The 13,630-nt window shown below is 40.0% G+C and overlaps 1 protein-coding gene across 1 annotated transcript in view; it reads left to right on the forward strand.

The window, feature by feature from the left end:
• Positions 1–13,630, forward strand: part of HSDL2 (hydroxysteroid dehydrogenase like 2) — a 59,387-nt gene that overhangs the window by 31,126 nt on the left and 14,631 nt on the right. The window contains exons 7-10 of the mRNA XM_077769874.1: positions 2,612–2,806; positions 3,953–4,024; positions 10,113–10,262; positions 13,359–13,487. Coding sequence (XP_077626000.1) covers positions 2,612–2,806; positions 3,953–4,024; positions 10,113–10,262; positions 13,359–13,487 — 546 coding nt within the window. The remainder of the gene's footprint in view (positions 1–2,611; positions 2,807–3,952; positions 4,025–10,112; positions 10,263–13,358; positions 13,488–13,630) is intronic.

Consider the following 13,630-nt stretch of genomic DNA (forward strand, 5'->3'; position numbering starts at 1 on the left):
ATTACATTTGTATGATGTTTTTCATTTATAGTAGTTATACTTATTTTTTTTCCCCTTGCCACTGATTTCTTGAAAAACCAGGTCATTTATAGAATTTCCAAAATTCTGGATTTTCCTGTTTCTTCCAATTGTGTCTTTTTTCTTTTTTTTTTTTAAATTCATTTTTGAGAGACACCTGGGTGGCTCAGTCAGTTGAGCATCTGACTTCAGCTCAGGTCATGATCTCACAGTTTGTGGGGTCAAGCCCCACGTTGGGTTCTGTGCTGACAGCTAGCTCAGAGCCTGGAGCCTGTCTTTGGATTCTATGTCTCCCTCTCTTTATGACCCTCTCCTGCTCACGATGTCTCTCTCTGTCTCAAAAATAAATAAAACATTAAAAAATTTTCTTTTAAAAACAACAAATAGAGGTGTATGATGGAACATATGTGCTGTCCTAGAAGCAGGGGTGTATGCTAGAATGTAATCACCATGAAGGTAGGAACTTTTGTCTATTTTATCAACTCACTTGTCCCCAATCCCTACAATAATGCCTGACTTATTGCTCAATCCCTGTATGTTGAATGAATGTAAAGAGGTCAGTGGCTATTAAAAGCTATGAGCTTTTTATCCTGTGGACCGAGTTATGTAAAATTCTAGTATGTAATGATTTAAAATGATGGTTTAGCAATGGTATGGAGAGAATTTTATCTAAATTTTACTAGAAACTCTGAAACCTAAAGTACATTTAAACAAATTGACTTTCCTTGCCTTAAATATACGCTAAAATAATGTGAGTAAATTGAGATGAGTTACTGTTCACAATTTTGACAATGTATAATTAATAGTGTACTATTAATGGTAGAGTTTCAAGTTACTTCATAAAAAAACATAGAACTTAAAAATTATATGCAGCTACCCTCCTACGCTGTTGGTTGGGATGTAAACTGGTGCAGCCCCTCTGGAAAAGAGTGGAGGTTCCTCAAAATATTAACAATAGAACTCCCCTATGACCCAGCAATAGCACTGCTAGGAATTTACCCAAGGGATACAGGAATGCTGGTGCATAGGGGCACATGTACCCCAGTGTTCATAGCAGCACTCTCAACAATANTATGCAGCTAAAATAGTAAAAATTGTATGCAAATATTTGTTTTAATTTTTAATGTTTATTTTTGAGAGAGGGAGACCACAAGTAGGGGAGGTACAGAGAGACAGAGAAGAAGACAGAATCTGAAGGAGGCTCCAGGCTCTGAACTGACAGCTTGACAGTGGGGCTTGAACCCACAAACCATGAGATCATGACCTGAGCCAAAGTCTGACACTCAACCTACTGAGCCACCCAGGTGCCCCTGTATGCAAATATTAATAGTACTTATTTCTGAGTAGGGGAATTATAGATAATTTAAAAAAAATTTTTTTTAATGTTTGATTTATTTCGAGGAGAGAGAGAGACAGCGTGAGCAGGGGAGGGTCAGAGAGAGAGGAAGACACAGAATTGGAAACAGGCTCCAGGCTCTGAGCTGGCTGTCAGCACAGAGCCTGACGCGGGGCTTGAACCCACGAACCGTGAGATCATGACCTAAGTGAAAATCGGACGCTTAACCAACTAAGCCACCCAGGCGCCCCTAGATAATTTTTAATAGTTTATTGTCAAGTTGGTTTCCATATAACACCCAGTGTTCATCCCCACAAGTGCCCTCCTCCATGCCCATCACCCCCCCTTTTCCTCCCCCCACCCCATCTGCCCTCAGTTCTCAGCATTATAGATAATTTTTAAATTCTTTCTTTTGCTTCTCTTTATTTTCTAGTATTTTCTGTATTGAAGTATCTGAACTTAAAAGGAACCACCAAAAATCCAACTAATATTTAGTGCTTATGATGTGTTTGTCATTGTTTTAGCCACGAGGAAGACCCTGATGAATGACAAAAACAAAATCTCTGTATTTTTAAAATTGTTTTTAATGTTTTATTTATTTCAGAGAGAGACAGCATGAGCAGGGGAGGGTCAGAGAGAGAGGGAGACACAGAATCTGAAACAGGCTCCAGGCTCTGAGCTAGCTGTCAGCACAGAGCCTGATGCGGGGCTCGAACCCATGAACCGTGAGATCATGACCTGAGCCGAAGTCAGACACTTAACACCCACCCAGGGACCCCAAAATCTCTGTATTTTAATAGAAGGGCAAGATAATAAACTTAGGAAAGGAGCTTTGTATTGTAGAGACCGGAAACTGAAGCCCAGAGTTGTTACAGTGACCTGCCAAAAATCATGGTACAGTTGGCATAAAAATCCTACTCACCTGATTTACTGCTGAGTGCTTTTTCTGTTCCACCTTCTTTGCTTTCTCAACTTTCAAGAATCCTATGCAAATTCTTGAGCATTTTAAATCAGAAGTCCAACTGAATTTTGCTGAGTCTCAGGAACGCATTCTGTTGTATGAGGCAGAGTTGTGAAGAGTAAGGAACATGTGTTTCCTACCAGGTTATATCAGTAGAACATTTGGCAAATCCCATAAGCTCTCTGGACCTTATTTTCATCACCTGAGAAGTAAAGAGCTCAGCTGTCTTGTTTGTTACTTCCACAGCCCCATTATTGGATTTGGAGTTCTCTTGTGTGTATCTGCTCTCTCCGCAGCCATCCACACCGCTGCTATGGACATGCTGGGAGGATCGGGTATTGAAAGCCAGTGTAGAAAAGTTGATATCATTGCCGATGCTGCCTATTCCATTTTTAAAAAGCCGAAAAGTTTTACGGGAAACTTTATTATTGATGAGAACATCTTAAGAGAAGAAGGAGTAAAAAATTTCGACGTCTATGCAATTAAACCAGGTAATACAGTTTTTAAAAGTAGTGATGCATAGTGATGTATTTTTCTACATTTCATGCAAGAAACACACCTCTGTTTTGTGTGCATGTTTGTGTTATCATAAAATTAATATGTTCTTTTAAAAGCCGTCCTCCTGATGAAGGGGAAGACCATACCAATACAACTTCAAAAGGAAAGAAAGGAAAACTAGAAGTGAGTTAAGGGCTTTTTAAGTGATGTACAGATATGGAAGGCATATCAGCTATTAGCCATTTCGAAATCTTGAAAGAAACCAAAAATGAAAATTGGTTTTTAAAGTTGGCCTTAAAATCACAGAGTAAAGACTTTATTCTGTGGAAACAGATGATACAGGAGTGAGGTTTTTTTACAAAACCTTTTTAAGAAAATGGACTCTTGGGGGACCCTGAGTGTTTCAGTCGGCTAAGTGTTGGAATTGATTTTGGCTGAGGTCATGATCTCGCAGTTAGTGGGATTGAGCCACATTTTAGGCTCTGTGCTGACAATATGAAGCCTGCTTGGGATTCTCTCCCTCTCTCTGCCCTTCCCCCGTTCTCTCTCAAATACTTAAAAAAAATGTATGGACTCTTTCCAAATGTTTGTCTCTCTCTCTCTCACTCTACCTTTTTTAATTTAGAGAGGAAGAGAGAATCCCAAGCGGGCTCTACACTGCCAGCACGGACAAGGGACTCATACCCATAAAGTGAGATCATGATCTGAACCAAAGTCAGATGCTTAACCCACTGACCTCCCAGATATCCTCAAATGTTGTTCTCTTAAGTGCAGTCTCTTAGAGTAACTTACTCATAGATGGTAAAGATGAATGAACACATCTGTCTTTTGTACAAGGGTATGTTTGAGAAGTTCTCGAGGCCTCCTTGTTCAAAGATCATTCTTTATGAAATTGTAGACTCTTTGATTGGATCTTAGAGGTGAAATTTGCCATTGGAGAGGAGGATAACTGGGTTATGGGGAAAGTATTTTAGCTTCATGAAGGTCAAATAGTTTGACAGTTCTCATGGGAGTCTTCCATTGCACGAGAATGATTATTACAATAAAAACAGGTTATAATGTTCATTGAATAGGTGTTAAAAGTGTTAATATATTTAAGTTGTCTTAGTAACCCGATTACTTTTGGGGTCATTTTTCAGGCCATCCTTTGTTACCAGATTTCTTCTTAGATGAACACCCAGATACAATTATCAAGAAAGTGGAATCACATGGTAAGATGTAGACCATATTTTATATAGGAAAATAAAGATACTAACTTACATATGTCTTTCAGAATATAAAATTGGACATTGCTGCCTTCTGCTTTTGATCCATTTTGTGATTTAACCTAGACAAGTAATATGTGGTCTTAGTTAATTCAAAGAAGGTTGTCTTTTCCTTCCACCAGTAAGAAATTCTTAATATGTGCTTTACATTTGAGTTTAAAAAAAAAGTCAAGAAAACAAACCCTTTTTTAAGGTTTTTATTTCTTTTCCTTGGCACTGTGTTTAGGTATTTCATGTTGGTGTGTTATTTTATTTTGAGGAAAAATGTGTCACATCAAAGTATACCTAACAGCATTCTCCGAGTGTGTGCCGTGTGACTGCTTTATTGGAGTAATTCACTTCAAAGGAGATTTTGGTTTTACTTTATTTTGTTTTTATACTTCAGAAACAATAGCCCCCTTTAATTGGTCCAGAGTTTACATTTTAGTTTTTGTGTTCTGGCCTTGTGCCACTAGCTTACCACTAGTTTACTGAAAGATTTCAGAAGAAACACTGTTTAACAAATAACCATGAGAAGAATTTGTCTCATGGTTTGTTAACAAGAACGGCTGTGCTTCTCCTGGACCCTAACTTTATTTTATTTCACAGACAATGTGGATCTCCTAAGTGATCATAGATTCTTTAGATGGCTGCTAGAAAATTTAAGAACCAATTTCCTCTATATGTTTATAGCAAATTTATAGAACCTTATACCACATTCTAGTGCATTCTAGTGCCATCTTTTTTTCTGGCTTAGTCTTTTCTACCTTTATCTTTTCTTTGTCTAAATTTTTGGAGATAGTTTTAAAAATTACTTAAGTAATAAAAATGGCAACTTTTCCTTTGTACCATAGAAAACTTGAAAAATACAGCTTATCAAAGTCCAAAAGAGTATAGTCTTAAGGTCAGGCAAGAGCAAAATCCTGATTTTTGTGCAGCACCCTCAGATTGGATCTGAGCTCATTCAAATTCCAAATTTAAATACTAAGAACCACTTATCGATCATGTATATTCATTTTATTTTTCAGCACATATTTATTGGGCACTACTGTGTATCAAACACTATGCCAAGTACTTCACATGCATTGTCACAGTTAAAAAGAGCTGGCAAGACAAGTATTATTATCTTCATTTTACATCTGAGATCATGCAGGTGGCAGAGCCAGGATTTAAGTTTAAATTTGTATTTCTCTCAATTCCAAGCCCATAACTTTAACCAGTAAATTTAAATTGCCTTTCTAATTCCTCAATACTTAAAGTCCTTTAAATTAGCATATTTCCCTCTCCCCCCCCCACCCCCAGTAATCCAGGTTAATCTAGGTTATTAATTTATAATGAGGAGTTGCCGTCTCATGGACTAAGTGTATAGTTGCCATGATCAGCCCATTCTCTCCCTTGGGTCCTAATTAACATAGGGAACAGAATCATGATCAGAAGGTGTTTCATGACCATGGAATCAGAACAGGAGAGGTTAGATAAGTAAAACATAAAATAAATGTTTACTGGCATCAGATTTCGATGGGAGTGATTTTGCCTCTGGGGTCAGAATGTGTCCTGTGCTTTGTCTACAGTCCATATTCCGTCTCCACATGAGGGATGCCCTCAGCCTTGGGGTCACAGTACTCAAATTCCTTTGGCTAAAGCTTTTCTTCCCCATATGCTGCTGGAGAGGTCGCTTGGTACTGTAGCTCTCTTTTTTCCCCCCTCTTCTTCCTTGTTAAGTCTACTGCAGTTGTACTCCATATTTTCTGTAGATCCCTTAATATATTCATATAGTCCAGTATATCTGGCCTAGAATCTAACATCTCTTTCAGGTGATTGGTTAGTCCATACCCACATCCTCTGTACAGTTTCTCTCTCAGAGGTTAGTGTGTAGCCCTCATTCCCAAGGGGGACTGGCTTACCTTTCTATCAACATTTGATTGTACCTTATCTGGTTATTTGTGCTATGTATATTTGCTCTATATAATGTATTTGTAATTATGAGGTATGTTGTAGATTATGTACATAATTTTAAGTTAGTGTTTTTTCTCATATTAAAAACAGTACTGACATTTCTTCATTGATCTCCCTCTTCCCATTACAACACGGGGAACCCACGGTCTTTTTTGTTTGTTCAGTTTATTTTTGTTGGCTTATTTTTTTTTCTTTAGTTTAATTTTTCTTTGCTTCTGTTCCGGGTGCTCTGGATTCTCCTCAGAAACACTTATTCTTAGCCTGGCTGTCCTTTTGCTTTCCCCTGAAGTTGTCACCATCTTGTATTATTTCTATCTTACTGTTCTTTCTTCTGCATTCTGGGAGACCTGTTCAAGTTTATACTGTAAATTACTGATAAGACTTTTGATGGGGCACTTGGCTGGCTTAGTTGGTAGAGCATGCAACTCTTGATCTTGGGGCTGGAGTTCAAGCCCCACATTGGGTGTGGAGCCTACTTAAGACAAAAGACTTTTGGGGCGCTTGGGTAGCTTAGTCCATTAAGTGTCCAACTCGATATCAGCCCAGGTGAGGATCTCACAGTTGTGAGATGGAACCCTGCATCGGGCTCTAAGCTGACAGCGCTGAGGCTGCTTGGGACTCTCTCTCCCTCTCTTCTGCCCCTCTCCTGCTTGCATGCACGCTCACTTGCTCACTCTCAAAATAAACAAACATTAAAAAAAAGTCTTTTGACACTTTGATCTCTGTTCCCTATGGCCCGTAATGTTTATTTTAATTTTGTTATTGTTCCTTTTGTTTCTCATGTTCCATCTTGTTCATTTTATTCCATTATCTTTTTATCCCAGCCAGTTATATATGGCTTTGTGCCCCTGTTTTATATAGTTTTTATGGGGAGAAATTCTTGTCGGTTTCATAGTAAATTATTTTTAGAGGTAGATTTTTTTTCTCTTCAGAATAATTTTCCATTACCCTTGTGGTACCTTGTTTTACATAAGCATCAGGTTATTTTCCCCCCTATTAATTTAGCTTTATATTAGGAGATATCTCTAGAGCTAGTAGAGTTAAATGACTGGGATGTGTAGATTTCTTTTGGCTTCATTCCCTGTCCATTGGGTAGAATTCCTTTCGCAGAGCTGTTTACGTTGTGGTACCTGTTAGGCACATAGCTCGTGCCTGTGTGCAAGGCTGACATGGGATCTTCTTTTACCTCCTACTGTCCCTGCATGTCCTGCTCCCAAGGTTCTTCCCCTTCCCATTTTTATCAGTATTGCTTTGGGACACGTACTTCCCAGGATGCTCCACTACAAGGGCTCCCCCTACTATCTGCTCCTCTGATATTTGGGAGCAACGAGCTTGGAAATTGGATTTGAAAGATGGAAGCGTTCTTGAAAGGCAGCATTGTAGAACAGAGGGACAGATCCTACTCTTCCAGTTGAAACCAGCCCAGAGTCTGGTCTGGTGGTTTAGAAATGTAAAAGTCTGGGTGGCTTAGTCGGTTAAGCGTCTGACTTTCGCTCAGGTCATAATCTCACGGTTCGTGGGTTCGAGCCCCGCGTCGGGCTCTGTGCTGACTGCCAGCTCGGAGCCTGGAGCCTGTTTCAGTCTGTGACTCCCTCTCTCTCTGACCTTCCCCTGCTCACGCTGTCTCTCTCACTCTCTCCTAGAAATAAATAAAAATATAAAAAAAATAAAAAAATAAAAAAAAATAAAAATGTAAAAGCCTGTGTTCTTTGTTTAGGTTAGCAGAGCTGTTCTTTCTCTGAGATTTTTCATGAGGCAAAGCACCGACAGTCCTGTGTTTCTTAGGCTGACTCTGTCTACCTTAGGGATGCTGAACATTTCTTCCTAGATTCTGACAGTAGATTGTGAGTCTAGGTGATGTTTAGTTTTTTTTTCTTACATGTTTATATTTATTTAAGTGTGACATTAGGAGAGGGTATGATGGGGGCTGCTAGTCATTATCTTTTTTTTTTAAGATTTTATTTTTAAAGTAATCTCCACACCCAACATGGGGCTTGACCTCACAACCCCGAGATCAAGAGTCACATGCTACACCAACTGAGCCAGCTGGGCACCCCTCTTTTTTTTTTTTTTAAGTTACCAAAATGTTCTTTCTCATTAAAGCTTACATAGTTATAGTCCACTGACTGTACCTTTCAAATATATTACTGATTTATTTTTTGTCTCCTGAAGTTTTATTCTCTTGTGCAAAGTCATCGTGCCATGTCTAAATATTCCAGGCGATAAATTATGCAGTTTATCACTTGGCAGATGTCTTTTGGGGCTACACCAAAGTTTTTGCTGCAGTTTCCTTGGCACCACTGGCTTCTGGGGGACTTGTTATATCTTCTTTCTTGACCTAGATGATGATGCCTCAGTATGTCCACTTATTGATAACTTTTAAAAATGTATTGAAGTATAGTTGACACAGAATATTACATTTGTTTCATAGTGATTTCACAGCTTTGTGCTTACACTGTGCTCACCACAAGTGTAGCTACCATCTGTCACCATACAATGAATGTTACTACAACACCACTGACTGTATTCCCTATGTGGTACCTTTTNTATGTGGTACCTTTTATCCTCATGACTTATTCATTCCAAAACTGAAAGCCTATACCTCTTACTCCCCTTCACCCCTTTTTACTCATGCCCCAAACCTCTGATAACTTTTTGAGCTGTATACTTATGACCATCATTTCTGTATGTTATCCATGAATAAAAAGCAAGGGCAAGGCAGTTGGAGGTGTTTGCTGTGAGTGTAGGCAATAAAGAGGTGCATTATCTGTAATGAATTTAAAAATAATAAGTAACTAAAAGTTTTTTAAAAGTGTGTATCCTCTCTGGTCCATTGGATCTTGAGGATTTCATCTTTAATATCTGTTTGGATTTTAACTTGTGAGAAGATAAGGATTTTCTTGTTTATTTGTTTGGGTATTTTGGTGTCTGGAATCATTATAGTGGAAGGTAATTTATATCCAGCAAATTTGGGATACTTTTATATTGCTTCTGTTGTACCATGGAGTATCTTTGTGCTGTCAATTAGATTTCATTTAATAACCTTTGGTGCTTTATATGGCTGGGTGTAATTTGAGTTGAGAAGTATATGGAAAGTTAATTTTTAGCCTAGAGCACAGATTGGCCTTGGAGTTAATTAATGAATTGTTCTCACCTGTTTCTGGGGGCAACTGCTAAACTACCCACAAGTGATTCCAGGAGGAAAAATAAAGGAATAGAGGTTGGTATTGGGGGACAGCTTCACGCTATGGCAATTGATCAGTCCTATGGACTGCAGATCTCCTGACTCATTGTATGCTGAATGGTTATGGCCAATGGGTTACATGGGTACACTTTAAAAACGTACCCATTCCCCTGGCCTTATATTTCTAGGAAGAGGGAGGCTTTCATGAGGCTTATCGTCTGACCTCCATCTTCATCCAGTGGAAGGGACGAGTCTGATGAAATTGGAAGAGGAACTAACTGTGTGGTTTTAGATCCTTGTGAAGGTTCTTTCTTTCTGAGCAGGTTTTCCCCGGTTTTCACATGATCTATACTTTGAGAGCCATATCTAAGCCCTGACAGGAGGGAGCAGAGTCAATCCAGGGATGAAGAAACTAAGTTAAATTTAGAGGCAAAGTTATTAGGAAGTTCACTGGGCTGTTGATTCAAGCTACAATCTCCAGTTCAGCTCCACTGTTTACATGGTTGATGGTCTCATCTCCGTGGTTCTGATTCTAGTATCTTCTTTTCTCATTTGGTTTTAGAACTCGAAGGGGATGATAAAGGACTGATTATTACTCCTAAAACTCCCAAAAGTTTGTTTAGGTCCCTTAAAAAAAAAAGCCACTATAGTTTAGTAGTGGTTTCCTTTCTTTTTTTTTAACCTAATCTGAGAGTCAGCCTTTAACTTGGAGAGTATACACCATTTATATTTATAATCGTAACTAATGTGTTTGGATATTATTCTATCAGGTTGTCTTATGCTTTGTCACCAGATGTATTTATTGTCATCTTGATCAGACAGGTCTAATTGGTGGCAAGTCTGTTCTGCTAATTACTTTTGTGTAGGGCCTTACACTGCCTAGGCTCTAAAGCCATTTAAATCAATGTTTTACAGGTGCTGTTCCGGAAGGGAAAGAAGAGAAGCCACAGCCACCACCAAAACCACATTCTGGAGCTGTGGAAGAAACATTTAGAATTGTTAAGGACTCTCTCACTGATGACGTCGTTAAAGCCACTCAAGCAGTCTATCAGTTTGAACTCTCGGGTAAAAATTATATCCAGTAATTTGGTGTCTTTGTGAAACCAAGTAGGATAGTTCCCTTGGAAGAAAATCAGCCTCCAGTCATAATCGCCTTGATAGTTGGCTGTATCCAGAACCCTTAGCCCTAGAATGTAGACATTCAAGAATAGCGGGGCTCCTGGGTGGCTCTGTTGATTAAGTGTCTGACTTCAGCAAACTGTGAGTTTGAGCCCCATGTCAGGCTCTGTGCTGCCAGCTCAAAGCCTGGAGCTTGCTTTAGATTCTGTGTCTTCCTCTCTCTCTGCCCCTCCCCAACTGCACTCTGTCTCTCTCTCTCTCAAAAATAAATAAACATTGGGGTACCTAGGTGGCTCAGTTGTTTAAGCGTCCGACTTCAGCTCAGGTCATGATCTCACAGCTTGTGAATTCAAGCCCCATGTCAGGCTCTGTGCTGACAGCTCAGAACCTGGAGCCTGCTTCAGATTCTGTGTCTCTCTCTTGTTCTGCCCCTCCCCCACTCATGCTCTGTCTCTCTCTTAACAATAAATAAAACTTTAAAAGTAAATAAATAAACATTTAAAAAAGATAATAATTTGGCTATTGTTGAAAGCACTACAGTAATTATTTTAAACCTTCTCAGTGTTCCCCAAATCTCCCATTGCTCCCTTCACCACTTCCCTGCCCGTGTCAGTGGATAATCCCACCTCCTCTTTCACAGAGATAATAGAAACTCGCAAACAAATTGCTTCAGCTTCCTGCCATCTGATATCATATCAGCCATTATGAGCATCATTCTTACTTCCTTCCCAGTAGAACAGAGTTCATTTCTACAGTCATGCAGCTCAAGCTTTTAACGTTCATACTGATCACCTGGGATCATGCTAACATGCAGAATCTCATTCAGCATGTCGCCAGCAGAGTCTGAATTCTGCATTTCTTTTCTTTTTTTTTAATGTTTGTTTATTCTTCAGAGAGTGAGTGAGTGAGCGCAGTAGCAGGGGAGGGGCAGAGAGAGAGGGAGATGCAGAATCTGAAGCAGCCTCAGGCTCCGAGCTGTCAGCACAGAGCATGACAGAGGCTCAAACCTACAAGTTGTGAGATCATGACCTGAGCGGAAGTCCTATGCTCAACCAACTGAGCCACTCAGGTGCCCCAGAATTCTGCATTTCTGATAGTATTGCAGTCCACAAATTGCACTTTTTAAACAATGTTTTATTCTTTATCTTTGGGAGGGGGAGAGAGAGAAAAAGAGGGGGGAGGAGAGAATGAGTGGGGGAGGGGCAAAGAGAGAGGGAGACACAGAATCTGAATCCAGCACAGCACCCTACACAGGGCTCAAACCCATGGACCAAGAGATTATGACCTGAGCTGAAGTCGGACACTTAACCAACTGACCCACCCAGGCACCCCCACAGATCACACTTTGAGTAGCAAAGCTGTAGATCCCATGTCCTGTGGCCTCCTTAGGGATATTGTGCTGGCAATTATGCCCTCTCTCTGACCTGCTTATCCTGCAGCCCACTCTCTGGTGGTATCTTAACATTCTCAAAGTCTATACTGTCTTCAAATCAAAACACAACCCCCTACCCCACTTCTGCCTCCACCATTCTTTTCCCTTTTAAAAGCCAGTTATTTCCCATGTACAGTTCACTCTGCTCTGGTGTATTTCTCCATTCCACTGAATTTGCTGTCACCAAGGTCCTCAGTGACCTCTGTATCATCAGTGGGCCTTTGTCATTCTTACCTTGTCAACACTGTACAGCATTTGAAGCTGTTAACCGCTCTTCCCTTCTGGAAATGCTCCCTTCCTTGGCTTTGCTGATAGCCCCTCTCCTCGCTTCCCTCCTGTCTGTAATCATCTTTTGTCTGTTACAGACTTGCCCTAGGACACCCCACTCACTCAAATGGCTTCAATCACCATAGGAAGTAATTACTTATGTAACTATATTTCTAGCCTAGTCAGACTTCATTTGACATATTCCCTTGACTGTCATAAAAATCCCTCAGCAATCTGAAAATATCTAAAACAGCACACAATTCCCAACTACCATTCCAACAATAGGTAGTGCCTCAAACACTACCAATTCAATCTGCTTTTCTTCAGTAGTCGTCTCTCAGTAAAAAATACACCAGTTTAACCCAGTTTCCTGAGCCAAAAATTAGCAAATCATTTTTATGCACTCTCTATACCTTTTCCTCATCATATTCATTGATTTACCCAGTCTTGTGTTTCTTCTGTAAAATTCTCTCTCAAATAAGCCTAATTTCCTATATTCCCACTGCTACAGTCCTGATCCAGGCACATATCCTCAAGTTCCCAAACTACCCCAATACCATCCTAACTTGCCTTTTGCATCCTCTTCATCCCTCTCCAATATATTCTCTGCACTGCTGTTAGGGTGAACTATTGAAAACACCAGCCTTATATCATTCTCCTTCCACAGCCTATCCCTTTAGGATGAAGTCATCCTATCCCCTTAGAATGAATCTTTTACATGGCTCACTACCCCTGCATTTGACTGCTTCATGAGCGCATCTGATGCCACTCTTCATTCTCTTTCTACCTTCAGTCCCAGTATCTTTTTTCAGTTCTCATCTAGCTAATTCTTACCTGACTCTTACTTATTTATTTTAAAAATTTTACTTATTTATTTTGAGAGAGAGAGAGAGAGAGAGAGCGCGCGCACCAAGCAGGGGGAAGGGCAGAGAGAGAGGGAGAGAGAATCCCAAGCAGGCTCCACGTTCTGCATGGAGCCCATCGCAGGGCTCAGTCCCACAGACTGTGAGATCATGACCTGAGTCAAAATCAAGAGCTGGACACTTAACTGACTGAGCCACCTGGGCGCCTCCTTACCTGACTTTTAAATCTCACCTGCTGGGCTTGCCTGACTCCACATTAGCCTTCCACTACATCTTGTATAAGAACCACGTTACTGCAGAGTCTTCAGAGCCTAGCCTAGTTCCTGGCATGTGAGTACTTAATGAATGTTTGCTGAATTTGATAGAGGCCTGAGGGTTTTAACCTTGAAGAGAGCATTTATTCAAACTGTAGCAGTTGTTAAGTGTAAGAAAAACAGGGCTATGTTGGCATTTATTTCTTTATCTTTATATTTTGTGTAGGTGAAGACGGTGGAACGTGGTTTCTTGACCTTAAAAGCAAAGGTGGGAATGTTGGGTATGGAGAGCCCTCTGATCAGGCAGACGTGGTGATGAGTATGTCTACTGATGATTTTGTAAAAATGTTTTCAGGTGAGTTTTCAATTTTAGATTTACTGAGTGTGTAAGGAAAATTTAGTTCTAACTTAATTCCTTTCCAAATAATCAAGACTTATTTTTCTAGCAGTAGACTCTTAGCGGCTATTGATGTTGAAGAGCACATAGTCTCCGGAAGG

This window comes from Crocuta crocuta, unplaced genomic scaffold (genome assembly GCF_008692635.1).
Source record: "Crocuta crocuta isolate KB4526 unplaced genomic scaffold, BGI_CrCroc_1.0 scaffold95, whole genome shotgun sequence".
NCBI lineage: Eukaryota > Metazoa > Chordata > Mammalia > Carnivora > Hyaenidae > Crocuta > Crocuta crocuta.